This window comes from Vulpes lagopus, chromosome 10 (assembly GCF_018345385.1).
Source record: "Vulpes lagopus strain Blue_001 chromosome 10, ASM1834538v1, whole genome shotgun sequence".
Taxonomy (NCBI): Eukaryota; Metazoa; Chordata; class Mammalia; order Carnivora; family Canidae; genus Vulpes; species Vulpes lagopus.
The window spans coordinates 60,706,213-60,732,764 of NC_054833.1; the positions used below are offsets into that span (position 1 = coordinate 60,706,213).

Below are 26,552 nucleotides of genomic sequence, written 5' to 3' on the forward strand. Positions count from 1 at the left end.
TCATGTGCCAGGCATTTGTTTTTGGTTCTGGGTGTCTGGTAGTGAAAAGACTAGATAAAGACGCCAGCCTTGCTGGGTGGGGGCAGGGAGGGACAGTTAAGAACCAAGTTGCCCAGTAATAACAACATAATTCTGGGGCTGCAAAGAATATAATCAGAGAGCTCACAGCTCACGGTGACTGGAGAGGCTACCAAAAATTGAGCGGTCGGGTAAGATCTCTCTCTTTTATAGATATTTGAGCTAAGAGCTGAATTTTGAGAAGCCAGTTAGGCAGAGATTTGAGAGAAGAATGGTCCAGAAGACAGAAAGCATGAAGGGACCTCAATAAGCAATGAGTTGTGCTAGTTAGTGTCCAATATAGCCACCAAGGATCTTTGCCTCCTGGTATTCACGGCCCCACAGAGTCTCCTCTCACAAGGAATAGGGTTGATCTGCATGACTGCTAAGGTACTGTGGACATGAAGGAATGTGGCTTTTGAGGCCAGGTCATCAAGAGGTTGTAGCTTCTGCCTGGCTCCCTTGGGTCACCCACTCGGGGCAGGTCGGGGAGCCAGCTCCCTTGTCACGAGGACACTCACACAGCTCTGTGGCAGAGACCAGCACCTCCTACCACCAACCAACATCAACTTGGCAGGCATGTGAGCCATCTTGGAAGCAAGTCAAGCCTTCAGAACACTGAAGTCCCAGCCAACATCTTGTCTGCAACCTGAAGGATGACCCTGAACCAAAATACCCAGCTAAGCCACCGTTGGATTCTTGGCCCGTAGAAAGTTGTGTGAGACGGTAAATCTTGACTGTTTTGATCCACTGAGTTATACAGTGACAGGTAACTAGTACCTCAGCTTGAGATGCTGGAAGAAGCCAGTGTGGCTGGAATGGAGTGGCTGAGGGCAAGCGGGTAACAAGAAGTGGATAAAGTCAGCGACACAGAAACAGAGCCCAGGTGCCTTCTGTGGTTAGGAGATTTTTAAATTTTAATCTACATGTGATGAGAAACGATGGGCATGGAATCATCTATCTTTTCAAAAGAAATGTTGACTCAAGAAGGGGTTATTTATTATGTCACATAAATGAAAACTTCAGGATCAGGCATTGGTGGATCCAGGTATGCATACGAGATTGGAAATCTTGTCTCTTACCTTGGCTTCATCAGCTTTTCTCTCTCTTGGCTTCATCCTCAGACAAGCTGACTCCCTGCAGCTGGGAAGACACCCATGGGTATCTCTGGGCTGACTTTGACCATAAAGTTGGCAAACACAGGGAAGAGAGTGCAACCCTTCCTCCATTCCTAGGCAAAAGAATTCACATCAGCCCTGCTTGGGTCCCCTGACCATTTGGGCTGATTATTGTGGTGATGGCCATCCTAGAACATGGGGACCATGATCGACAACCCTGCCATAAGCCCAGAGAGTAGGGCAGCATCAGTTCCCAAAGGGAAAGAATAAAATTGAGGCCAAAAAAAAATTAGCAATGCTCACCATGAACAAGTAGAAATGGGACAGCGGTCTTGTACAATATTTGTATAATTGAATGAATAACACAAAGTATTTAGGATTTATTCATCATTAACCTGTAGGCATCTAAGCACATACCTGGGCTGATACGGGTGGTGGAGGTCAAAGTCAGAAGAGATCCCAGTGAAATCCAAGCTAATGTGACCAGTATGGCCAACTCCAGTTAACGCTGGCAATGTAGTCACCTGACTCTTCTGGGGGCTTCCCGGATGCGGGGGGCGAGGGGGGGCTTGGATTCTCCAGGCCATTCCCAGACACATCTTCTCCTAAGGCAAACCTCATGCCATATCTTCCTTTGCTTGCAGGGATTACTCGTGGCCTTGCAGTACTGCTTTGCCAATGGAGAGGTACGTCTCCGAAGCTGCCGTTCGGGTTCTGGTGAGGCTGGGGCTGGCGTCCTGTAGCCCCCACAGGTTTCTGGTTGTGTGATGGGGGACATGGTGCAGTGACCAGCATGTACCCAGGGCAAATGCATACTGTGAGCACCCAGTAGGGCAAGCAGGGGGAAGTCCAGAGGAATGGGAGATAGTGTCGGGATGCACGGAAGAGGCTCACATCCCCGCTCTGGCCCTGCTGGGGGCACTCAGGGAGCATTCATTAAATGTGACAGAGGGAACCTGCTTGAACTTTGGAGTCCAAAAATCGGGATTCTGGCTGTGACTCATCCACTTAGCAGGTCTGAGTGCATCGGGTTCCTAGAGCTCTTTCGCCCTCAGTTTCCTGATCTGTAAAATGGTTATAATAGCGGCCCCTGGTTATTATTGTGTGGCTCTGAGCTTTCTGGGTTCCCAGTAACTATGGTGATTTTCATCATCATCATCATCATCATCATCATCATCATCACTACCAGTTCTCTGCTTCCTGGAAAGAGGCTTGAAAGGGGGAGGGCAGGCGGTTTCCTCCTGGCTTTAGGAATTGGTGGCATCTCCAGTCCCTCTTTCACCCCCCAGAATGTAAGCTCCTGGACAGCAAAACCCACTTCCCGCCTGCTCACTGCTGTCACCTCTGTCTTCCTACAGGGCGGGGCGGGGGGCTCCTTGTCCACCAGGCAGGTGTCATATGCCACCTCTACACAGTCCTTTCTGGAACACTTATATCTCAAATTTTTGTCTCCTCGCCTCACTGTCCTGTTCAGTAGCCACATGGTGTCACTACCATGCGCTGTGCACACATAGGCTTGTTTACTCCTCTCTGTGCATCTCCACAGTTAGAAGGTAAGTTTCCCGGGGGTGGCACATGGGAGCCGTGCAGTGAGTGATTGCTGATAGGACACACACACACACACACACACACACACACACGGCCAGGTGACTCGGGAACAGTAACCCGCCCTCTTATCCCCCCGCAGGTGAAGGCTGAGCTGCGGAAGCACTGGGTCCGCTTCTTGCTGGCCCGCCACTCAGGCTGCAGTGCCTGGGTCCTGCAGAAAGACTTCCGGTTCCTGGGAAAATGTCCCAAGAAGCTGTCCCAGGCAGGCCGCGCGAGGACACGGGAGAAGCTGCAGCCCTCGCTGGGCGGTGGCAACAACCATGGACAGCTCCTGCACCTGGCAATGCACGGCCTGGGGGGACTGGGCCCCCGGCCCCCACGGGGACACGCAGCCTGGCCCCGGGGCAGCAGCCTGTCCGAGAGCAGCGACGGGGACTTCACCCTGACCCACACCATGGAGGAGATTCTGGAAGAGAGTGAGATCTAGGCTGGAGGCCCACCGCCCGGGGAGGAAGGAAGTGGCATGTGCACAGAGCCCTCAGGGTCTCCCCATGCACCGCGCCCATTTTGGCGTGAAGTTCATGTCCAGGTCTCTGATGCTCAGACCCAGTGTGGAGGATGCCCTAAAGGCTGAGCAAGGCCCCGGGCCATTAGGGTCGGGCTCAGTGACTAAAGCAATACAGCAGGGCGCTGGAAGAAAACCACAGGAGGAAGATTCTAGGGGAACACATGTTAATGGCCAAGAGTGTCGCTTTGGAGTGTGCAAAAATGCATGTGTATTTGGGCGGGTACGTTGCCATGGGATGAGAGAGATACAGCCTTACACTAGTGGGAACACCGGTAGGGCAGTCATCAAGATTTAGTAGTTAAAACACATAGTGCTCAATTCGATTTGCATTTCAGATCCACGAATAATCTTCTCGTGTAAGTGTATCCCATGGGGTATACGTGATCCGCAGTTCAAATGACATTGCAAGGCCACTATTTTGCCTAGCAGCTCCGTTGTCAAAGACACTCTGCCAGCAGGGTGGGGACTAGGGTGAGGTAGGTGAGGAACCCGGCTTGGGTGCAAGATTTAAGACAGCACTGGAAAAAAAATCTTCAAGATAAGTAATATTTTAACACAACATTAAAAAAATCCGCAAGCTTCCGCAGATGGGCCATTTCTAAAGATAACTTTTTATTAGCACAGCGCCAGGATGAGGGTGAGACCAGCGAGAGACCAGCTCATCTAAATGCAGATTCTGATCCTGACTTTATTGAAAACATTGGTATTTTGCCTGTGACGGATTTTGGGGCGTGAATTTCTATTTTTAAACAATTGCACCTAAAATATTATTTATCTTGCTGATTCCATGTTTCCGCCCTCCCCCCTGGAGTCCCGGCTCTGCTTGCCAAGAGGAGAAACTGGAGCAGAGGCACTGGGCAAGTGCATAACAAAGCGAAGGTTTATTTTTTTGGTGTCCAGATCATACATAGCTCAATCATTAAAAGTATACGTCCTTCTAATTTCTCCCTGCTCTAAATATCCCTGCCTTCCCTGCTCAGGTCTGTTAGCTTCTAGGGAGCTGGGGCCCTGCTGTGTTCCTAGCCTGCACCCAGCACAGCAGGTTCAGAGTAGGTCCCCAGTATACACTCGTCGATGACATGGGACAGAGATGTCTTTGGAAGCATTGGATGCTATTGGGGATCAGTGACCCAGGACCCGACCTTGAATAGGAGAAGGAAGTTTATTTTTTTCCCAAAGCATCTGTAAATATGTCCTCCCTGCCTTGTCACTCCCCAAATGGGGTGACACGTGCACACACACACACATACACACCCCCCGCTTGCTCTTGTCTCCTTAACAATTAAAATAACAAGTTTATTTAATTGAGTCTGTATCAGGTCAATTCTTTGACACGTGTTTCTCGCTGGGTGCTGAAGGTCTCTTGTGTCCTGAGAATCTGGAGCACAGTTCCTGGATAGATGTGAAGGAAAGGGCTGTGGCATTGAGCCTCCTTGGGGACCCAGAGGAGGGGATGGAGAAGGCAGAAGGGGACAGAGGTCAGAGGCCAAAAGGGTGGGAGGCAAGTGTCTCCCCTCATCTAGACCAACCCCTAGATTGTTCACTTTCTTGGTGCTTTGAAGATCTGGCTTAGTGGGTCTCAATCCTGGCCAGACAATCACCTGAGGAACTTGCTTGGAAACACTGATGGCTAGCCATGACCCAGAGATTCTGATGGAATTGGTGTAAATGAGCCTGGACATAGGTATTTTTAGAAATTCTTGAGTGATTTTGTTCTTTTTTTAACTTTTCTAAATGTGGTAAAATATATGAACATAAAATTTACCATGTTAACCACTTTTAAGTCTATAAATAAGTGGCATCAAGTGCATTCATACTATTGTCCAACCATCTCCAGAACTTTCTCACCTTCCTAACTGAAACTCTATCCCCATTAAACACTAATCCCATGGGATGCCTGGGAGGCTCAGTGGTTGAGCAGCTGTCTTTGGTTCAGGTCGTGATCCCAGAGTCCTGGGATCAAGTCCTGCATCTGGGTTCCCCAAAGGGAGCCTGCTTCTCTCTCTGCCTGTGTCTCTGCCTCTTTCTCTATGTGTTTCATGAATAAATAAATAAAATCTTAAAAAAAAAAAACCACTAACCCTGTATCTCCTAGGCCCAGCCCCTGGTTACCACCATTCTACACCCTGTCTCAGTATGTGATGGCTCTAGGTACATTACATAAGTGGAATCTCACCATATTTGTCCTTTTGTGACTGGCTTATCTCAACACACTGCTCTCGAGGTTCATCTATCTTGTAGCATATACTAGAACCTCCTTCCTTTTCACAGCAGAATAACATTCCACTGTGTGGATGAAATATTTTATTCCATTCACCATGTGATGGACACTGGGTTGCTTCCCCATTTTGGCTACTGTGAAAAATGCCGCTGTGGGTTTGGGTGTGCAGAGGATTCTGTTTGAGTCTCTATTTTCAATTCTTTGAGTAGACGCCTTGGAGGAGAACAGCTGAGTCCTAAGGTCCTTCTGTTTAATATCTTGAGGAACCACCAAGCCATCCTCCACAGCAGCTGTGCCATTTTGTATTCCACCGGCCATGCACAAGGGTTCCAATCTATCCAGTCCTGGCCAACACTTACTTTCTACTTTTTTGATCATCGCCATCCTGATGGGTATGACATGGTAGCTAGGGTAGTTTTAACTTGCATTTCTGTGGTGACTAAAGATGTTGAGCACCTTTTCATGTGATTATGGACATTGGCATATCTTCTCTGGAGAAATCCTATTCAAGCCCTTCGCCCAGTTTTAAAAATGAGGCTGTATGGGTTTTTGGTTTTTTGTTGTAGTTGTTGTTGAGTTGTTGAATTTCTTTGTATGTTCTGGATTTTAAGACTTTACCAGATATATAATTTGCAAATATTTCCTTTTCTTCTGTAGGCTGTCTTTTCACCCTCTTGATGGTGTCCCTTGACGGACAGATGCTTCTGGTCATGATAAAGTCTGGTTTATCTGTTTATTTTCTTCTATTGCCTGTGCTTTGGGGGCCATAGCCACCTGCCTGGCTTTCATATGTCACCAAGGTCGAAGACATGGAAACGGTATCAAGTGACACCTCCCCTCCAAAACTCACTATGCTCTGCTAAAGTCCAAATAAATAAGCCTTCTGTCTGTGACATGTACAGCTTAGAAATTCTTCGTTAAGAACAGACTTGACTGATTCTCACAACTCTGAGTAATAATTGACGTTAAGTGTGGTTGGCTTAGTTTTGTGGAGCTGTTTTATTTTGTTTTTTGAAGGGTGGGATCCCAGCTAGGGCCTCAGATGAGACACACACACCTACCTGAGCTCATCTGATAAATTTGTGTGGCCTCCAAGCAACAGAAATGGAGGTGGAGTGGGAAATAGGGTGTCTGTGTCCCCATCTGGCTCCATGGACAAGGCCTGAGCCCTGGTGTACAAAGGGAAGCCACAAATCACATTCAAGAGAGCTGTTGCCAGGAGGCAGTGACAAGAGCTGTTTCCGTGACACATGCCACTCCCTGTGGCCCTACGCCACAAATATTAACCCAGAAGGCTCACCAGCAGCTCAGTGCATAGCTTGGGTATGTATATCAGAAGTACTGTAGCCTCGAGGCATCTGGGTGGCTCAGTGGTTGAGCATCTGCCTTTGGCTCAGATCATGATCTCCTCTATTCCTCCTTCCTTCCTTCCTTCCTTCCTTCCTTCCTTCCTTCCTTCCTTCCTTCCTTCCTTCCTATCCTCATTAAACCATCTTGCAAACCTTCAACAGTACCTATCCAGATTCTTCCACAGTTAGCTTTAAGTACATAACATGTTTCAAATACAGAGTAGGGGATCCCTGGGTAGCTCAGCAGTTTAGCATCTGCCTTTGGCCCAGGGTGTGATCCCGGAGACCTGGAATCGAGTCCCACACCAGGCTCCCTGCATGGAGCCTGCTCCTCCCTCTGCCTGTGTCTCTGCTTCTCTCTCTGTGTGTCTCTTATGAATAAATAAATAAATAATATGTATAATTTTTTTTTAAAGTTCTATAGCCTTGGTTGAGGTGAGAATGGTGGTATCTAATGAAGCAATGGCACCTGGTATTGAGAGACCTACTGGCAAGTCTGTCAGGGACACCACTGAGGATGCTAAGACATACCAAAGGGGCACTACACAAGAGGCTGGAGCCTGTGAGAGCAGTTTGGATTACTGCTCTTGAAAAGACCCGTTTCCAACCCTTAGTTTACATGTATGTGAGGAAGCAGAAATTTAGATGTGAAATGACTCCCCCGCCCCAAGGTCCCTAGAGTGGACATCTATTTTTAAAAATCTATTTCTCTTATACTAATAGGACCCAAATTTTCCTCTTGGGAACTATACATCTCCCCACTCCCAGTTCATGACGTCTGAGCTGTCTCAGCTGCACTCTCGGCCCCAAGGCTGGGGACAAATTCTGCTCAGCCAATCCCAGCAGGACAGCCCTCTGGCACCAGATATTGGGTTAGGGATGGGCATATAACCAAGAGCCCATGAGAGATGGTCCTGGGACTTGGGCTGGGATTCTCAACAGAAAGCCACCCCCCAGCCCTTTTTTGCTGATATTGGAACCATGGCAGAGTAAGCCTGTATCTGCTGGTGCCCATCTTGCCAGAGCAGGAGGGAAAGCTTCCCTGAGAATGGAGCCATGACAGTAGAAAGTAAGGCCAGGAGAAGGAGAGGAGTCCCTAGGCATTGTGGGAGCCCCTGGATTAAGCCAGACCTAAAGCTAGCAAAACTCCTGGGATTTCCTTTACGTGACTCAATAAATTCCTATCTGTGCCACAGCAATCCGTGTTGGGTTTTCTGTCCCTTGCATCCGAAAGAGTCTTGATGACATAGCTCAACACCACCTCCACCTCCTTCTCTTCTCTTCAGTCTAGTTGGCCTTTGCACCACTTCCGGATTCTCTCAGCATTTTCCCACAGAGAACCCTAGAGCAGGGCAGGACCCAGCCCAAGTGGCCCTGCCGCCCCAAGGTAACAGAAGATGTGCTAGTTATGTTAGCACTACTGAGCTCTCCACTGGCCGTAGAAGATCCAGTGGCCCCTTTATGCCTTTCATTGAATCATAGATTAACAAGGTTATTATGTGGTATCTCTGCTTTAACTTTATTTTAAAATTTTATATATTTATTCATGAAAGACACAGAGAGTGAGGCAGAGACACAGGCAGAGGGAGAAGCAGGCTCCCTGCGGGGAACCCAAGGTGGGACTTGATCCCAGGACCCTAGGATCATGGCCTGAACCAAAGGCAGATGTTTAACCACTGAGCCACCCAGGTGCCCCTTGTGTCTCTGCCTTTAAATTCAAATGACATGGATGCTCCAACCCCAGAGAAAAGCCCTCAACCTCACTCCCCAACAAATGAGGTTCACTCATGTAGGGCAGTGTGTAGGGTGGTGGAAAGAGTACTGGAGGCCTTTGAGTCTACCCCTGAGCTACCTTGAGCTGAACCCAAGATCCTTCTTCTCCCCCTGAGATGACTCTTCTGAGTGACTCACTAGTCTGGTCCTGGAGGGGTGTCTTGGGCAGGTAATTCTAATAATGACTCTCTTCCTTGAAGAACCGCTGGACCACATCCTGTGTAGAGCCTCTCCCCCTTCCAGCTCTGATCCTATGCAAAACCAGAATTCTCTGTCCTGTCATGTCCAGGCCCAAGCTTTTGAGGCAGCCTAGTATAATCAAAGGGCCTCTAGTTCAAGTGCCAAACGTGTTGTTCTTATTTTGTGGCTTCAGTGTCCCCATCTACACCATGGGGCAGGATGCCTGGCTCCCAGGAATGGCTCTATACTGAGTGTTAGGATTGCTCCCAGACTCACCCTCCATGAAGAGCAGTGCTTTCCAGCAGTGGTGATTGTTCTATCACTGTGGAGGTGGGGGGGGTCACCCCAAGACTCCCAATTGGAGGCTCCCTTGCCTCAGGGGGTTGCATATAGGTCAGTCAAGTGTCTGGGACCTCCATATATTTTTCTGAGCTCATTTTGGAGCTTAAGCCTAGAAAGTAGATAAGCCTCCCCAATGAGTACAAGGCTATTAAGACCATGCTGGTGGGGTTCCAAGGTGTCCCAGGCCCCAGAGCCGTGACAAGGCAATGTAGCCCAGTGGGTAGCCCCAAACAGCCTTTGCTCATTAGTTGGTTGACCCTGGGCAGGCTGCTTGCAGTCTCTGGGCCTCCTCCTCATCTGTGGAGGTGGGGAGGGCCCCCACCTCTCTTACCATATCCAGCTTGAACTTGTTGTCATCATTTCCTGAAACCCTGAGAACAAGGACCCTCCCTGAGCTTCTCATCGTGGTAGATGGCGTCACTATTCACCCAGCACCCAGGCCACAAACCTGGCTGCTGTCTCTGCCATTCCAGCCACTCCTGTCATCCCTCCTCCCCCTGCAGCCAGTGAGGAGGATGCTATCTCCAGAGCGGTCCTACTCTCTCCAGGCGGGTCCCCTCTGCTGAGGGCTCCTGGGGTGACTGTAAAAGTATAATGTCCAGGCTCCCAGCTCCTAGTCCTGCCCCTCTGACGTATTTCTCCTGGCCAGAGGGTTCTCTTACAAACATGAGTCCCTCCTACTTCAAACCCCACGGAGAAGCCCCATCTTTCCATGGACTGCAGAAAAGCCTGGCATGCTGGTCCCTGCCTACCTTTTAGGCATAACTCACAGTTAGCTCTCCCTCCTCCCAGGGCTCCTCCCTGGGCTCCTCCCCAGGCTCCCTGGCTACCCTGGCCTTTTCCAGTCCTGGAACATGACATTCTCATTCCTGCCTCAGTGTCTCTGAGGGGGCTGCCCTCTGGGACCCCGTGCTTCCTGACCCCCATCCTCCCCCAACCCCCCACCTGCAGGCCATGTGGCCTTAACTGAAATGTTTCTATCTGGGAACACCTTCCCCAACCCTCTGGAGGAGTCAGCCCCCCTGGCAGCACTTGGCATATCTCCAGGGTCACCTGACCACCTGGAATGGTGTCTTGTAGTGTTACAGTCCCCCATGCAGCCTGCTTCCCTGTCACACCAGGCCCAGCACCCCAGCCTGTGGCCGCAGGGGCCATGCACCCTTGTGTCTGAGGCCCAGTCGACAGAAATCATTTCCCTTTCCAGCTCAAGAATGACCCAGCTGTGTGCCCAGCTCCTCTCACATTTATTGGAACCTGCTTACCCAGCAACCCACAAAGGAGCTTACACGGGGTAGGGGGTGATATTGAGGACTCCTGTGACCTAATCCTGGGATTATCACCGAGGCATGGGCCAAGGGGACCAGAGGTGGGGGGTAGAAGAGGAGGAGGGATGCTAGGGCCAAGGAAGCCCCCTTGGCCCCTGGGGCATGTGCGCATGCTCATGTGGGGGTTTCTGTGCGGGGGGAGACAGGAGGGGCAGGGCCAAGCAGTCAACATCAGGGTTTCTTTTCTTTTAATTTTTCCTTCACTTTTCGAGGCTCAAATTGGATCAGTCTCAGAATTTCCTTATTGGCCAGGGTCCCCTCGATGAACTCCTCCTCTGTAAGTTTATCTGTGCATGGGAGGAGAAGAAAGGCTGCAGTCAGATTCAGCTGTCCCAAGTCACAGCAAGGCTGGTGCTGGCCAGCGTGCCCCATGTGGAGGTATCTGTTATGAAAACACTGAATTTCTGTGCCCCTGAGGGTACAACCCATCACCCCCAGATACCCAGCTCTTTCCCGGGATCCCTGGACCTGCCCTCAAACCAGCAGCAAAGGGTTAATGAGAGGACCAGCCCAGGAGAGCCTGGCCCCTAGTGAGGTCTCTCTGCCTCCCTCCCAGCAGGGGGCTGACAGCTCCTCTGTGCTGGAGCCACTGTGCTTGGGGCTGAGGCCACTGCAAGGGGGTGGCTCAGAAAGGAATGAGACAGAGTTCCTGTTCCAGGAAACTCTTGGTCTGATGCGGAGACACTCCCACATCTAAATAACTCCAGAAAGAGACAGGTGCTTCTCTCTGCAGATGGTGATGCTCACACTGCCTGCACCGAGCAGGTGCTCAACGAGCTTGGCTGAACCAACTAGATTTCCAGTGGCCTGTGCTCTGCGCCTCTCTGACACCCTTAATCCCTCCCGGGTGAGGATCCAGGATGGGGTCCTTGCACAGGTCCGGGTAGTGAAATTTGTGTTTTAAAGTCTCAGCTGCCTTCTCGGCCTCAGGTTGAGCTTGAAACTGCCACGGTCAAGAACCTGATTGTGGAGTGAGGCGCTGTCTCCGGAGGGGGTCATCTGAAAATCTCGGCCTCCAAACACCACCACCTCCCGTGACTGTGGCATTCACCTGGGTTGGTTTTCAGGGTAGCAAGTACAACGGGAGGACATAGCACCTGGCAGACCTGAGAGATGTCTGGTCCTCCCAGATGCGGTCAGTGGGGGAGGGGCCACATGGTGTGAAGAAGGAGGAGGAGGAAGAGGAGAGCAGGTGCCGGAAGGGGAGGAGACATGGAGGCTGGGACCACTACACCCACGCAGCAGAGTTGAGGAGGTGCTCACTGCGAAGTCAGCGGGGCACAGGACTGGCACTGGGAACGATCACCTGCTTTGAAGGCTCGCCCAGTTACCTGGCCTGCTTTCCCCCGGATCCGGGCCCCTTGGCAATGACCTTCTTGCTCCTCAGGCTTCTTCCTGGACTGCAGATTGGTGGCGCTGGGGCCCCCTGCACCTGCCCCTCTCCCGACCTGCCCAGGCCTGTCCCGGAGACCACAGAAGGAGCCCACACTGGCTGCGCAGAGGTGCGTGGACCATATGTCACCAAGTGAGGCCCTTCAGGTTCTCAAAATCTCCAGTGCCGGCTTCTCTCTTAGAGAATCAGCTGAGGAGGCCCCGCGGGGCTGCGGGTCCCCAGGCGGCAGTAACCAGCTGGAAGCCACAAGAACAGGCAGCCACTTGCCAGGTCCCCACATGTTGGGGGGCTCCCCGCCCAGCTTGCAGCCATGCCCATGCCGCCCCTCTGCAGTGCTGCCTGCGTTGGCCTGAGCATCACGCACCTGCAGACCAGCTGCCCTGTTCTGGAATGTCTCCCTGTTTTCAGGGAGACCCCACATCTCCAAGGGCTGCTCGTGGCCAAAGACTGAGCAGGGGCATTGGAGGGCCCGAGGCTGGCCGGCCCGTGGATGAAAGGGCTCCCAGGGGCTCCCCTGGCTTTGCCAAAACCTTCTAAAGCAGGGCTGCGGCCTCAAGTCTTCAGCGGCCCTGGGCTCTCCGCTCGGGGCCCCGCTGCCCTGCAGTCTGGGCCTCCCCAGGCTCCTCCAGCTCCCTCCTCCCTTTCCCTCGAAGGCCAGTTCTCAATAAATCGATTCCAACCCAATCTAAATCTAATTCCATCTGTCGGAATCCAAACTAACTCCCCGGGGTAAAAGCAGGTAAACTGAGATCCCGCTGACTTGGGACTCGACGCCCCTTCAGACACAGGCCGAGCTGAAGCTTTGCCCTGTCCTCACTGTGCAGAAAGCATTTTAGGAACCAAGTAAGGTGCACCCAGGCGTCTAGGCGAGCACTTCCGCTGAAACAGAAAGTGGTTTGCAGAGCCCGTAACCCCGCAGTGGGTACGCCCTCGGCTAAGGAGCTGCTGTCCTGACTTAGCCATTCTTCCCCCCACGCTAACGATGCTCTAAGGTGCCTTTCCTTCCTTGGCCTTCCAGAATCCAGACCTTCCCCCTGCCCCAGGGAGCTCGGCGGTGATGGAGTCAAGGGGCAAGGGGGATGTGGCACCGGTCCCCACCAGCAGCATCTGCTCCAGGGGGACAGCGGAGCTGGGCCCTGCTGACTGGTCTGCTTACTGCCCCCCAGGGACGCAGAGATCCCTGCAGTGCATGCCAAGATGAGGGGTCCCCTCTCCCCCAGGGACTCAGATAGCCCTGCAGTGCATGCCGTGAGGAGGGGTCCCCTTGGCCCTAGGAAGACCAATCTCGCTGGGGCCTCCAGGAAATAGCCCATGACTCTAAAACCAGACACTTTTAAGGGGGAAGGAATTCACCATCATCTTTCTTTCCAAAGAACCCCCAGATCTTCTCTGCTCGTTTCTCTGGGGTGTTCTCATCCTCTGGAAGTTGCTTCACATCCTCGGGACTGATCATTTTGAAAATAGCCTGCAGCACATAAAGAGGAAGTTCCCATCAGAAGGAGAAGCAGGGGTGACCCTCTCTGGTGACCCTCCCCCACCCCCGTGCCCAGGGCCAGATATCCCCCCAAGCAGAGGTGAAAATACAGATGCCCAGGCCCCAGCCTGCCCAGGGGAGCAGAGTTGGGGAATCTGTATTTTTTAGATCCTCAGAAGGGACAGGGAACGTAGTAAAGGGGTAAAGAAGGCTTTCACTTTTTTCCCCCCTTCTCTACACCTGTTGAATTTCCTGACCCTGTAGAAACAATACTTTCATTTTATTTAAAAAAAATTAAAATGAGATAAAAAACAAAAAGCTTGGGTGCCTGGGTGGCTCAGTCAGTGAAGCATCTGCCTTCAGCTCAGGTCATGATCCCGGGGTCCTGAGATCGAATTCCTCATCGGGCTCCCCTCAGGGAGCCTGCTTCTCCTTCTGCCTCTGCCTCTGTCTCATGAATAAATGAGTAAAATCTTTAAAAAAAAACAACCCCAAAAGCTTTCTGATAATCCCACAGCAGCCACCTCAAGTGGCTTCTTTGGGGTCCCTGTGGTACCTTGGTTGCCCAGCTGGGTTGGCTTATGGTGACAACGGCTAATGTTCTTGGAACGCGTAATAACATGCCCTTTTACATGTAACCTCCACAATGGCCTTATGAGGTGGGTTTCATTGGCCCCATTTTACAGATGAAGAAATGGAGATTCTAACCAGGCAGTTTGGTTCTAGAACCTTTATCCTTGCAGTCTATTCACTTGGAAAGCATCCAAGGGGATGGAGAACAGAGAGGGACAAGGTGGTCTCAATGTGCCCTGCCAGCTCCAGGTTATAGGATCCCATCAGCTCGGTAAGTCCAGCCCAGCCAGGCCAGAGTGGACACCTGAGTGGCTCCCGAGCCCATTCCAGCCCACGCACTCAGCGTTGGGGCAGACTAGGGGTGCAGGCAGGCGTGTTGGGTGGAGTTGGGGGCACCTTGCACACACTGAGGCAGGGGCAGTGATGCCTGTGACATTAGCCTGGAGGGAGGGCGAGCAGGTCTGGGAAGTTTTAGCACCAACATGCTATAGCAAGAGGAGCAAACCCAGCAGCTCTGGGCAGCAGCCTTGGATAGCAGCATTCAGAGCCCGGGGGTGCCCAGCAACCCAACTGTGGGTGCCGGGTTCCATCTCAGTCCTGAGCCTGGGGAACCACGTACCGGCCCCACAGCTAAACCCTGGGCTAAACCCTTGCCCAGTTTCTAACTCCAAGGACAGCCTGTCAGGACCTCAGAGAAGGAGCTATCCAGTCCTTACCCTGGGCCCCAAGGTTTTTCCAAGGCCACATAGCTAGTTAGTGGTGTAACTGGGATTAGATCCTGAAACTTTGGACTCCCGGGGCAGCGACCATGTGATCTAGTGAACTGAGCAGCCCTGCACCAGCTTGCACTGCCTCAGCTGGGGATACTGTGGATACTACCCCTACCTCTCCCTCTTTCCTTTCCTCTTCCTTTTCCTCAAGGAGCACCAACTTGTAGGCCACCGCTGGGCCTGACGTCCTGTTGGTGGTTGTGCTCCCTGCACCAGGCCACCTGCCAAGCCAGGGGAGCTCGCTCTGTGGGTAGTGCCCAGATTCCAGGGACGTCCCCACCCTTAACGTGAGGCGTAAGTCAGGTCTGCTGCCCAGAGGCTGCCTGCTTGGCTGCTTGGTTTATGATCTCTCTGAATCAGGGGGAGAACCATGCAAACACAAGCAGGATTACAAATGCACCAAAAAATGAGATAAACTACAAAAGACATTCTTCTCCTTTTTACCAGGAACAGAATTAGGGGAATAACACAATGAAATGGGCTGGGGGATTAGTAGATGCCAGGAAGAGATGCCAAGTGAAGGGGAATACAGATGCCATCATAAGAAAAAAAATAGAAACATCTTAGTTTTCCAAAAGTACAGGGCTGGTTAGGTAATTTTATGGCCTTTCCATAAGATGGAATTCTTTTTTTTAGGTTTTATTTATTTATTCATGAGAGACACGAAACAGAGGCAGAGACACAGACAGAGGGAGAAGCAGGCTCCCTTTGGGGAGCCTGATGTGGGACTCTATCCCAGGACCCCGGGGTCACAGCCTGAGCTGAAGGCAGATGCTCAACTGCTGAGCCACCCAGGTGTCCCATAAGACAGAATTCTAAGCAGCCATTCAAAATGGTTTTGAAGAAACCATTTCTTGATAGGGAAATTGTAACAAAATAATGACTGAGAAAAACGCCTTATATATCATAGTTCTAAAATTATTTTTAAATATATATATACAGATAAAGGACTAGGATGGTAGGATGCCTGGGTGGCTCAGGGGTTGAGTGTTTGCCTTCGGTTCAGGGCATGACCCTGGGGTCCTGGGATCGAGTCCCACACCATTCCCCACAGGGAGCCTTCTTCTCCCTCTGCCTGTGTCTCTGCCTCTCTCTCTGTGTCTCTCATGAATAAATAAATAAAATCTTTTTTTTTTAAAGGGCTGGGATTGTATACATTAATACATTGACAGTAGCTCCCTCCAGATGATAGAATTAAAGGCAATTTCAATTGTCTCCTGCATATATTTCTAGGGTTTACAAATTACTTACCTATTAAATGAAAGTATTCTTAAGATCCCTGCGATCTTCGCAACAAATGATAGGATGCCAGGCCAGTGTGGGGTGGGGGGAGAGTGTGTTTTAGAAGTGCTGGCCAGCAAGGCCCCTGCAGAGGCTCAGTCCAGAACATAGGGCAGCAGGTAAGAAAGCGGAGGCCCCCCGGGGTGATGTGGCCTACCCTTGGCTCTAAAGACTAAGAGGACAGGAACCCCCAAAAGTTCATGACCCCCAAAGCTGGCCTCCTTCTACTCTGTATTTTCTTTCTTTTTTTTTTTTTAAGATTTTATTTATTCATTCATGAGAGACACATAGAGAGAGAGGCAGAGACACAGGCAGAGGGAGAAGCAGGCTCCATGCAGGGAGCCCGATGCGGGACTTGATCCCGGGTCTCCAGGATCACACCCTGGGCCAAAGGCAGATGCCAAACTGGTAAGCTACCCAGGGATCCCCTACTCTGTATTTGAAACACGTTATGTACTTAAAGCTAACTGTGGAAGAATCTGGATAGGTACTGTTGAAGGTTTGCAAGATGGTTTAATGAAGATAGGAAGGAAGGAGAGAAGGAAGGAAGGAGGGAATAGAGAGAAGGAAGGAAACAAAATTTAATTAACACAAAATACCCAGATTCTTTTTTAGGAGGAAGAGACGCTGTTGGGAAGTGACCCACGTACTGGAGACCCCTCCTCGCACACTTGGAGCCCCTGAGCTCCGCAGCCTGGATCCCCACTCCACATGGTCAGCCCCGTCCCCTTGAGCAGCAGCAGCAGCAGCAGGACCCCAGATTGTGGACACCGCCCCCTCCGACCCCCTGAACCCCCTGGACCCAGGAACCCGGGGGAGCCCAGTCCCGCTGTGCGGGGGAGGCCGAGACTGACCATGACGATCTCCAGCACTTCACTCTTGCTGATGGCCCCGTTGCCGTCCACATCGTAGAGCGAGAAGGCCCACTCAAGCTTCTGGTTGGTCTTGCCGGCCGAGGTCATGTGCAAGGCGATGACATACTCTTTGAAGTCCAGGGTGCCGTCGCTGTTGGCGTCAAAGCTGCGAAACACATGCTGGGCATAGGCCTTGGGGTCGGCCTCAGGGAAGAACTTGGAGTAGATGCTCTGAAACTCCTGCTTGGTGATGCGGCCACTGGGGCACTCCTTCAGGAAGGACTGGTACCAGCTGCACAGCTCCTCCTCTGTGAACTTGGTGTTCAGCTGCAGCTCCTCCAGGATCTCCTTGGAGAGGGCTCCGCTTTTGCTGTTCCCCATGGGTGAGGCCGCCTGGGCCCGGCCGGGCAGCGCTGGCTGGCTGGGCTGGCTGGGTGGGTGGCGAGCGACGTGGTCTTCTGCAGCTGGAGACTGACCTGGAGGTGCTGGTGGATTAGAGGATTTGTGGCTGGTTCACCCCAGTACTTGGAGGGAGGAGGGGCCAGGACGGGGGATGGGGTAGGCTCCAAGAACTACCCCCCCACGTCCAGATTAAAAGAAAGAGCTGACAGCAGGTGGCCAATCCATCTTGGCCTTTGGGGAGGACAGGACAGGAGGTCAGAAGCTTCAGAGCCAAAGCCTTGGCCTCTCCTGCTGCTCCTTGCCTCTCCCTGGTCCTCCCTGACTTCAGCTCTCCAGGAGTCACCGTGCTCATGGCCTCTCTTTCCCCCAAACTCTGAGGGTGCCAGGGGCAGGCATGGCATCTTGCATTGAGCTCTACGCTGCAGCCGTGAAAAGGCAGGCTCTTAGAACAAACTGAGGGTTGCAGAAGGGGAGGGGTCGGGAGAGGGGGTACCTGGGTGACAGGCATTAAGGAGGGCACGTGATGTGATGAGCACTGGCTGTTATACTGTATGCTGGCAAATTGAATTAAAAAAAAAAAAAAGCCAGGCTCCAGAGCCAGCCTGAGGTTCAAATCCTGGCTCTGTGACTTCCTGGCTGTGTGACGCTAGGCATGTTTCTTAACCTCTCTCTGCCTAGAATGGTCTCCTAGTCCTTTACCTCCTTCATGGCTTTCCTCAAATGTCATCTCCTCAGCAAGGCCTGGATGGATCACTCTGTTTACAACACCACACCGTGCCCCCAAGCCCCACTTTATGTCTCTTCCTCATAAGTACCCCTTCCGACTCACTTTTAATTACTCCATGTGCTGTGTGTCCCCGCACCAGAACGGAAGCTCCGTTGGAGGCAGGGGTTCTGTCTGTTTTGTTCCCAGCCGCCTCTCCATCACCAGAATGGTGCCTGGCAACTTGGGGCCCCTGTGAATATTCCAAGTGAATGGGCATAATAATAGTGTCTGCCTCATTGTTATTTTGAGGCTAAAATGAGCTAATATGTACAAAGCACTTAGAAGAGAGCCAGGCACACACAATATGTTAGTTTTTGTGACTCATCTACAACAAGGATACAAAACTGCTTGGAGGGCCAGAAGGTGGAGGGAGTGAGCAACACGGGTGAATCAGAGACAGTGCCGAGTGGTGAGGCCTGCGCCACCCATGGAAGGGTTTGCCCATGTTCAAAGCCATTTGCATGTGTTCATATGGGACTATGGCCCATTGTTTCTGGATTTTTCAGTGCTGACCCCTATGGTTCCAGAGTATTTCTCAGGAGTCCTAAATGTTAGGAGTGTGTGCATGTGTGTGTGTGTGTGTGTGTGTGTGTGTGTGTACTTATTATTTTTTCTCATTAGTTTGTAAGAGCATATAATTTCTTAATAGAAGATCTTTTTTTTTCCCAAGACTTTCACTATCCTTTTTTTTTTTTAATTTTTATTTATTTATGATAGTCACAGAGAGAGAGAGAGAGAGAGGCAGAGACACAGGCGGAGGGAGAAGCAGGCTCCATGTACCGGGAGCCCGATGTGGGATTCGATCCCGGGTCTCCAGGATCGCGCCCTGGGCCAAAGGCAGGAGCCAAACCGCTGCGCCACCCAGGGATCCCAAGACTTTCACTATCCTGTAGCAAAGTGTTTGTTCTCAAGAGCAGTTGGAAATAAATCAGTCACCACACTCAGAAACCAACCAACCAACCAACCAACCAACCAACCCATCTACCCCAGCCCACGAAAGTGGGGTCAGAGGCTTTGCCCTTTGTCTCAGAATCAGGTGTGGAAGGTGATTATAAGTGCCTCCTGGCAGAGCACCTGGGTGGCTCAGTAGGTTAAACATCCAGGTCTTGGTTTTGGCTCAGGTCATGATCTCAGGGTCGTGGGATTGAACCCTACATCAGGTTCTGGGATCAATGTGGGGTCTGCTGGAGATTCTCTCCCTGTGCCCTTACTCCACTCTGCACTCTCTCAAATAAGTAAATAAAATAAATAAATAAAAAAAAAATATATTTTTAAGTGCCTTCTGGTGCCACTCTTGTCCATACCAAGCCTGCAGATGAGAGGAAGTGGATGTTACAGGGAAGAAATGGAGCCTGCCTGGGTCACAGGGCTGCTAAGCAGCAAAGCCAGAAGGAAAGCCCTGGTCGGTCAGGCTCTCCATTTGGGGTCTTTGCATCACCTTACAACAACTCCTTTCTCAAGGAGGCCTGAGCCAGTGGGCAAGAAGCTCCATCCCTGTAGGTGAAGAGCCAATGGGCAAGGAGACAGGGCCCTGGCTTAATGCAGAAAGCAGCCAGAGTCCCGGAGGCCCTTGCACCCTGGCTGAGGGCAAGAATGAAGGACTGGACCCAGGTGGGAAGCAGCCTGGTACCTCTGGCCCACATTCCTCAGGTTGTGCCCAGGAGGGGCCCGGCCTTGGGATGGGACCACAGGCAGCTGTGTTGATGCTTCCAGGAGAGGAGTCATGACCTGGGGGTTTGTTTGAAAACCTGCATAAACATCTTCTATCAGAGGGAGAGTTTATGCTTATGCTCCTTAGGCAAACAAGTTGTTGGAGATGATGTATTGTGAACGGATTTGTTAAGTCTGAGTTGCGGCCATAAACTCTGCTCGAACCCCAAAGGCCTGCCCTCCAACCAGAGGACCTCAGTTTGTGTCTCCCCACTCCTTGAAAGAAGTGATCTCTTCGTAGAGGCTGGCCCTGTGGCGCCCCCAAGCCTGGAGCTCGGGGTGGGGGGGAGGGGGTGGCCCCCAGCACTCACCCCCACTCCCCTACCTTCTCCTGCTCTGGTACAAAGGACGGGCTGACCCTTCTTCCCTTGGCCTGGAACCGGAGCCCACACACCAGTCTGCACTGGGCCGGGAAAGGGGGTATAGAGGGGGTGGGTGGGTGGCAGAGGATGGGAAGGAATATTTCTCCCCTGGCCCTCTCGTTGCAGCACATGGCAGTCCACCCTTTTGGTGGCTTGGACTGAAGTCCTTGGAGTCATCCTCGGCGCCCCTCTGGCACACCCCACCCCATCTGTCAAGAACCGTGTAGGCACTGCCTTCAAAGCACATCCAGACCCTGACTGCTCCCCTCAACTTCCACTGTGACCACCTCCTGCAGGCCCCACTGCCCCTCCCGGACCAGCTTCCTTGCCTCCTTGCTTCCATCCTGGTCTCCAACATTGCTACAGCCTGTCCTACAGCTGTGAAGTCAGGCCGCACGCTCCTTGGCTTGGACCTCTCTCCGCCCCTCCAGCAGCGTGAAAGTCAGAGTCCTTCAGGGGCGCACAAGGCCCTGCAGAAGCTGCCCCCGCCCACTGTCCGTCTATTCCGGCAACAGCATCCCCAACCCAGGTGTCCCTCTTCCATTCTCACCACCTATAACCAGGCCATCTCCTGCCTAGAATATTCTCCCAGCAACCTGCTGGGCTCCCCCCACCCCACCCCACCCCCCCAGCCTGGGGTCTCCTGGCCTTTGACCAAATGTCACCTTCCCAATAAGGCTGCCCCAACTGCCCTGTTTAATATTACAACTTACCCAGAGTCATCCCTGAAACTACCAATCCTCGTATCCTGCCCTGTCCTTTCTCCCTAACACGGAACACCTTCCACACCCGTGCTGGATTAGTTACTCTTGTCAACTGTTTTTGCCTCTCCCTCTGCTAGAAAGCCATGTCCAGGAGGGCCGGGCTCTTTATCCATTTCACTTATTGACGTGAAGGGGTGTCTGGCATCTAGCAGGTGGTCAATAATGACTGCATGCACGGATGGATGAGCAAAGAAACAATAGCCAGGAGCCCTTTCTGTCCACAGGGATAGAAGTCCCCAGGGGACTGGGCCGGGAGGGGCCAGGGCTGTGGGTCCAGCAGCAGGTAACCATCTGAGGGGGGGATCCGCACCCAGGTGCCCTTTGCTAAGACATGAGGCGTAAGATTATCACCAACCCTGGGAGCCTAGACGGATCACTGAGACCATTTATACAAAGGAGAGTGTGACAGCCCTCCAGGAAGGAGGGTCACCCAGCAGGACCCAGTGTCTCTGGACAGTTTATTTTACATGGGATGAATCTAAGCATCTCAAGTGTACACACAGAGCCAGAGCGAGGCGGGGGTGGGCCGGGGTTGGGGGCGGGGGAATGAGAGAGCCTTTCACTTCCTGAAAACGCTTTATAATAATGCAGAACAATTATATATAGCAAACGGCTTCAAAATGTAAACCCTTTAAACATTTAATTCTTTAGCATTAATACACACAAATGCTATTAGGGGGTGGCAGGGATTGGGGCGAGGGGAGTCGGGGAGGGAGAAATTCGGGTGGGTTACAGCCTCCATAGGGATCAGAGTTTCAACAGTGTTACTTATAAATTATAGTACATCAATTTTATTTACTGATCTAGGCAGCCAGAGGGTGGAAGGGTATACAATGTGAAGTAAACACAGTCATACCGGGATGAGAAATGCTGGCAGGAGACACAGCTTTTTAACATTAAAAATGTATAAAGTATTTAGCAAAAGTTACAGAAAACAGACCAAATAAGCAAGTTTATTTTGTTAGAAAATCCCACTGTCCTAGGGTTTGCTGATGTGCTGGTCGGTGAAAGGGCTGCCCCCCAACCCCCCCAGTCCCGCCCCCCCCTCGCCCCCACCCTCATCTCCCTCCTCAGGGGAGGGAAGCAATGCCAATTTGGGACCCCCGTCACCACCGCGGACAGCCGGTGTCCCTCTGAGTGTCTGCTCCCAGGTCCGCACGGCTGCCGGAGGCCACAGCTCCCAGGAGCCAGTCGGCTGCGTGTGATGCTGGGAAGGACACGTCCCCGCTTGACAGATGAGGGAGCACAGAGGTCCCGGGAGGGAACGCGACTTCACTGTGGGTTACAGGACCAACAAGGCAGCAGGGCGGGGCTGGTCCAGTGCTCTTGCCCTGGCACCATATCCCTCTCTTCTCCGTCCCTGTGTCACACCGTCTCCACGACCACACCCATGTGCCCAGATCCTTTGCACTCTCACTGCAATCCTTTTAGGGACGTCCCTCAAACACAAGGGGTCAGCATCCCCTGAACAGCACACAGGGAGAGATCCAAAGGTCATCACAACCCAGTTCCCTCGGAGGGACCCTGCAACAAAGGCTCCTGACCTGGCCACACCCCAGCCTCTAAAGGGTTCTTGTCACCTGTGTCTTTTGCTGGCTGATCCTGCAAGCCCTACCTGCCAAAACTCAACCCAGAAGCGTCCAAGAAGCATGGGACCCCGGCAGACTTGGGCTCCATGGCTCACACCTTCCCTGGCCTGGATCCAGGAATATCTTCCATTTGCTTGGTGGGGTAGGGGGCAGAGGGGTGCCTGGTTGCCTCCAAGGGCTCACCTCTCAGCAAGCAGGGCACAATCGGGACATGGCTTGAGGGAGTCATCACCTTGGGGGTCATGCCCATAGCTAGCCCAGTGTTAGCTGGGTTGGGTTCTATCTCTGTCACCACCTGCCACCACCCAAGGGCAGCAGGCACAGGCTCAGTGTGACCACCAGCGGAGCAAGGCTCCAGCAGTATCAGGAAGCTCACGGGAAGAGGCTCTTTCTTCATGCTTGTCCTGGCTCCTTGGACACAGACCTCAGGACACGAGATCAAAGATCAGGGGATGAGACCCCAAAGGTAATGACTTATGAGTGCGCCCTTCTGGGCCCGAGGAGGAACTACCTCATTCTCAACAGCTCAGGAAACTCTTCATTTCGGCTCCATTTGGGTCTACACACAAAAGAAGTGCCAGGGTATCCCTCTCGTGAGGATTTCAGACACTACCATGCACAATCACACAGATGGGGCTCAAGCATGATGGTGTGGGATACAGAACCGGAGCAAGAAGGGGAGGTGGAGGGAGTGCAGTAGCTGGAGGAGGCTGGGGAGACCAGAACGCACACCTGCAGCCTGCAGCCAAGGCAACAGACATCCAGGGGAAGGTCATGGCCAGCCCGAGGTCGCCCCCTGCATTTTTACCGGCCATTTGTCCATTCACCTCCCACACCCAATGCTCAGTAGAAGCTGGAGGCTTTGTGAGCCGAAGGGAGGGCCCCCAGGACTGCGTGGGCTTACCAGCTGAGGTGCAAACCTCAGGCTGCAGCTTAAGTGGGAGGCACCCCTCCCCAACCCCTGGCCCCTTTCTGCACAAAACCCTGAAATGAGCCACAAAGGCCAAGTGTGAGCTCCAAGGACTACCGTGGGCACAGCTGGCGTTTGGAGGCGCCTTGGGAGGCGGAGGAAGAAGCCGTGCAAACAAGCTGAAGACCCTTGGGCCAGGAGCCTCCAGGCCCAACACAGCATTTCCCCAAGCGAGGACTCATGCAACATAGTGCGGTTCTGCGAGACGAAGGAACAAGCTAGTGACACACACACGATGTGCATGACCCCAAAGCGTGAAGCCGAGGGAAAGCAGCCAGACTTGAGGGCTGCATCGGGGACTCCTTTTGTATGGCATTCTAGAAAGGGCAAACGGCAGGGTCAGATAATCCATCAGTGGTTGCCAGGGTGCAGGAAGGGAAGCAGGTGTAGACCGGCTATAAAGGAGTCAGAGGGAATTTTTGGGAGTGATAGAAATATTGTGGTTTTGGTGGCTGGTTGTTAAGACGAGGTCTGTCAAAATTCACAGAACCGTATCCTTCCAAAGGGTGGGTGTCACTGGACGTCAATAAACTCTAATAGCGTAGGTCCAATGACCTCCAGAAATCTGGAAAAACAAGGCAGTAGGTCCTGGCGGGGTGGGATTTGGGGAATAAACTGATCAATGCCCCCAACCTAACACCTGTAAAGTGCTTTCCAAACTACCTCCATAATCACCAGTGGGTCTGCAGAATCCTGTTTCGACTCTCCCTGTCGAGGCCACTCATGGCTGGAAGTAAAATCACTTTAACAAGCCAAAGTCTTTGATGTCCTTTGAAGTTTATGGCTTGTGTTTCCAAGAAGGGACCTTGGCTCAGCCAAGGTTCTTACGTACCCACCCGCTAATCTAGGAATTGACTGGTCTTCACAAAGGGAAGAGAAACAAACCCCCTGTTTGGGAGTGCGGACACTGTTTCGGTTTGCTTCAGTCACTAACCCCAATGAGAAGTGAATGAAGGAGCACAGGAAAAAAAAAAAAAAAAGAAATGAAATTTGTGAAGGCTAATGAGACCAAATTAAGGACAGTGGGGTGGGGGTGGGGAGTACCCTCAGAAAATGGGCTGGAAGAGGCAAGAGAGCCCCCCTCTGTCTCCCAGGGAGGACCAGAAGACTCAGGAATCCTCAGATGGGAGGGAGAAAACAAAACCCATGAGCCATATCACACTCAAAATATCTGTTAGTAACAAGGCTATTGGCTTTGAACATTTGAAAATCACCCACAAATGAGTTCACTAAGCCACAAGGCAATTACTACTAGCACCCATTTTTCCTAGAGAAAACAAAAAATAATATCCTAAGATTGGTAGCTGGTGTCACAGCCCAGCCCCAGATCTGGAAGGAGTGGTCCTCCCTGCCGGGGACAGATCCACCCTCATGGCTTTCGTGTCGGCAAAGGCCTTCATGTGGACCTTTTTTGGTTAGGGTGTTTTAGTAGGACAGGGGGCAGTTTGGCTCACTCTAGGATATTCAGCATCTTTGTACTCTAAACTGTGAGGACATAATTCTGACTCAATGAAAGAGGTGCCCAAGGACTCAAGATGAGTGAGGCAATTCCCAGCATGAAGACTGAAGGACCCCGGGAGTCATGCTCTTAGGATCCTGCCCTAGTAGGGGGTATATGGACCCTGCACATCCAAGTAATCAAAGGGAAAGAGGAGTTAAGAAGGATGGGTTCTCAGGGTGTGGGTTCTGGGCTACAATCTGCCCCTTGCTGGCTACGTGACCACCTCTGGGGTGGTGGTGAAGCTGCGGGGCGGGACGGGGGGAGATTTCTTCTTCTGGTCCCCTCATGGTGATGCTCAGGGCTTAGATGTGATGGAGAATGTGTTTGCTGTGTTTCTATAAAGGGAGAGAGTGATGAGTGAGGACCCAATGGCGTGCTGAAAGCTTCCCAAGTCACCGGATTTTGTGGGAGATGGGGGTAGGGGGGAAGATGATATTAACATCAAGCAGGGCTCCGTGCAGGGCTTTGGAACGTGCAGGAGCTGAGACCAAGGTGGCAGGACACTGCCTGTAGGGTGACAACCCACTGTGGCCGTGAGAATATGCCATGCCTGTTTGGTGCCCACCAGGGAAAGCAAGCCACATCTGGGGAGGGACAAACCCCAACCCGTCTTCCACAGGGCGCTGACACAGGGCCCTGAGAAGAGCCCGGGAGGGGGCAGGGGTGGCAGGAGGGAGCTTCCCTGAGGAAGCAGTTGAGGGTTGGGTGGATTGGGGTTTCCAGCCCGGAGACTTTACTGAAGATGCCTGACCTAATAGGAAAAGCGACTCAATACTCTGACTTGGGGCTGATGTGAATGAGGTAGTTCCATCCTGACCTCTCCAGGCAGGGTCGGTCTGGGCCAAGAGAGGAGCCAGGCCTTATTCCCAAGACTCCCAGATGATGGAAAGTGGCAAAGAAGAGCCCAGATTTGGGCTCTCAGAACATAAGGGGAAGAAAATAAAGAGGGTGGGCTGCAAAGAATTCTGGGTGTGGGCTGGGGAGCTGAACGGTGCCTTCTATCCATGATTCTGATCCTGATACTTGGTTGAAGACAGGGACCTTTCTGCCATGACCCTCCAAAGCCTGGGACACCAGGGGCTAGAAGACAGGCCTTGGGGCTTCCAGGGGCACAAGTGTGTGACACAGCTGGCTCTGGGTGGGGAGGTGACCCCTAGGGTGCTCAGCAGGGACCACACCCAGTTCCAGCCTCAGTCTGTCCTGGGAGCAGGAAGCAGAACACAGGAGTCGGGGTGGGGGCGACGGCCTCGGAGACGGGGCAGGGCTGTGGATCCGTCTTCTTGGCCTGGGAATGCGGGCAGCTCCTGGCAGGGCCGCCCTTCTGGAATCACCAGCTCAGTGGCCCAGGACCAGGACAGTGGGTGGGAGGGCGGCTGCGCTCAGCAGCGGGCCCCACAGTGCGCACTGCCACCGCCTCTCCGTGGGACCCCAGACCCCTCTCTGCAGCAGGACCCCCGGGGCCGTGTGTGCCAGCCTAAATCTCCATGTCCACAGGGCGGATGTTGCCTGTCTTGTGCTCTCTGACCCACAGCTCCCTGTCTTTGGCTGGGTCCACTTTTCGAAGCAGTTGGTCCACAGGCTCGACTGTCTGCAAGGGACGGAGAAGGGGACATAGTCAGAAGTGGCAGGTGTGCCAGGGACAACACCTTCGAGTCCTGTGGC

General features: G+C 52.4%; 3 protein-coding genes across 9 annotated transcripts in view; 1 reads left to right on the forward strand and 2 right to left on the reverse strand.

Annotated features, from left to right (window-relative positions):
• The window catches only part of GLP2R (glucagon like peptide 2 receptor), a 52,155-nt gene extending 46,179 nt beyond the window's left edge, over positions 1-5,976 (forward strand). Inside the window, exons 12-13 of the mRNA XM_041769786.1 lie at positions 1,820-1,861; positions 2,863-5,976. Coding sequence (XP_041625720.1) covers positions 1,820-1,861; positions 2,863-3,210 — 390 coding nt within the window. The 3' untranslated portion in view covers positions 3,211-5,976. The remainder of the gene's footprint in view (positions 1-1,819; positions 1,862-2,862) is intronic.
• Positions 5,977-10,497: 4,521 nt separating this feature from the next.
• On the reverse strand, positions 10,498-18,179 carry RCVRN (recoverin). The gene is made up of 4 exons (XM_041769760.1): positions 18,058-18,179; positions 16,827-17,311; positions 13,228-13,339; positions 10,498-10,768 (listed from the first exon to the last, which is right to left on the reverse strand). The coding sequence occupies exons 2-4, from the start codon at positions 17,205-17,207 to the stop codon at positions 10,653-10,655; spliced, it is 609 nt and encodes a 202-aa protein (XP_041625694.1). The 5' UTR covers positions 17,208-17,311; positions 18,058-18,179; the 3' UTR covers positions 10,498-10,652.
• A 3,274-nt stretch (positions 18,180-21,453) lies between these two features.
• Positions 21,454-26,552, reverse strand: part of GAS7 (growth arrest specific 7) — a 209,806-nt gene continuing 204,707 nt past the window's right edge. For all 7 annotated transcript variants that reach the window (XM_041771061.1, XM_041771067.1, XM_041771065.1 and 4 more), the window contains one exon: positions 21,454-26,478. In XM_041771061.1, coding sequence (XP_041626995.1) covers positions 26,365-26,478 — 114 coding nt within the window. In that variant the 3' untranslated portion in view covers positions 21,454-26,364. The remainder of the gene's footprint in view (positions 26,479-26,552) is intronic.

Excerpts from the sequence above, each read along its gene's own strand:
- RCVRN (XM_041769760.1), bottom strand. The coding sequence starts at position 17,207 with ATGGGGAACAGCAAAAGCGGAGCCCTCTCCAAGGAGATCCTGGAGGAG. Across the intron at positions 13,340-16,826 it reads AAGTGCTGGAGATCGTCATG|GCTATTTTCAAAATGATCAG; the intron begins GTCAGTCTCGGC and ends TATGTGCTGCAG. Across the intron at positions 10,769-13,227 it reads CTTTGGAAAGAAAGATGATG|ATAAACTTACAGAGGAGGAG; the intron begins GTGAATTCCTTC and ends TCCCATGCACAG.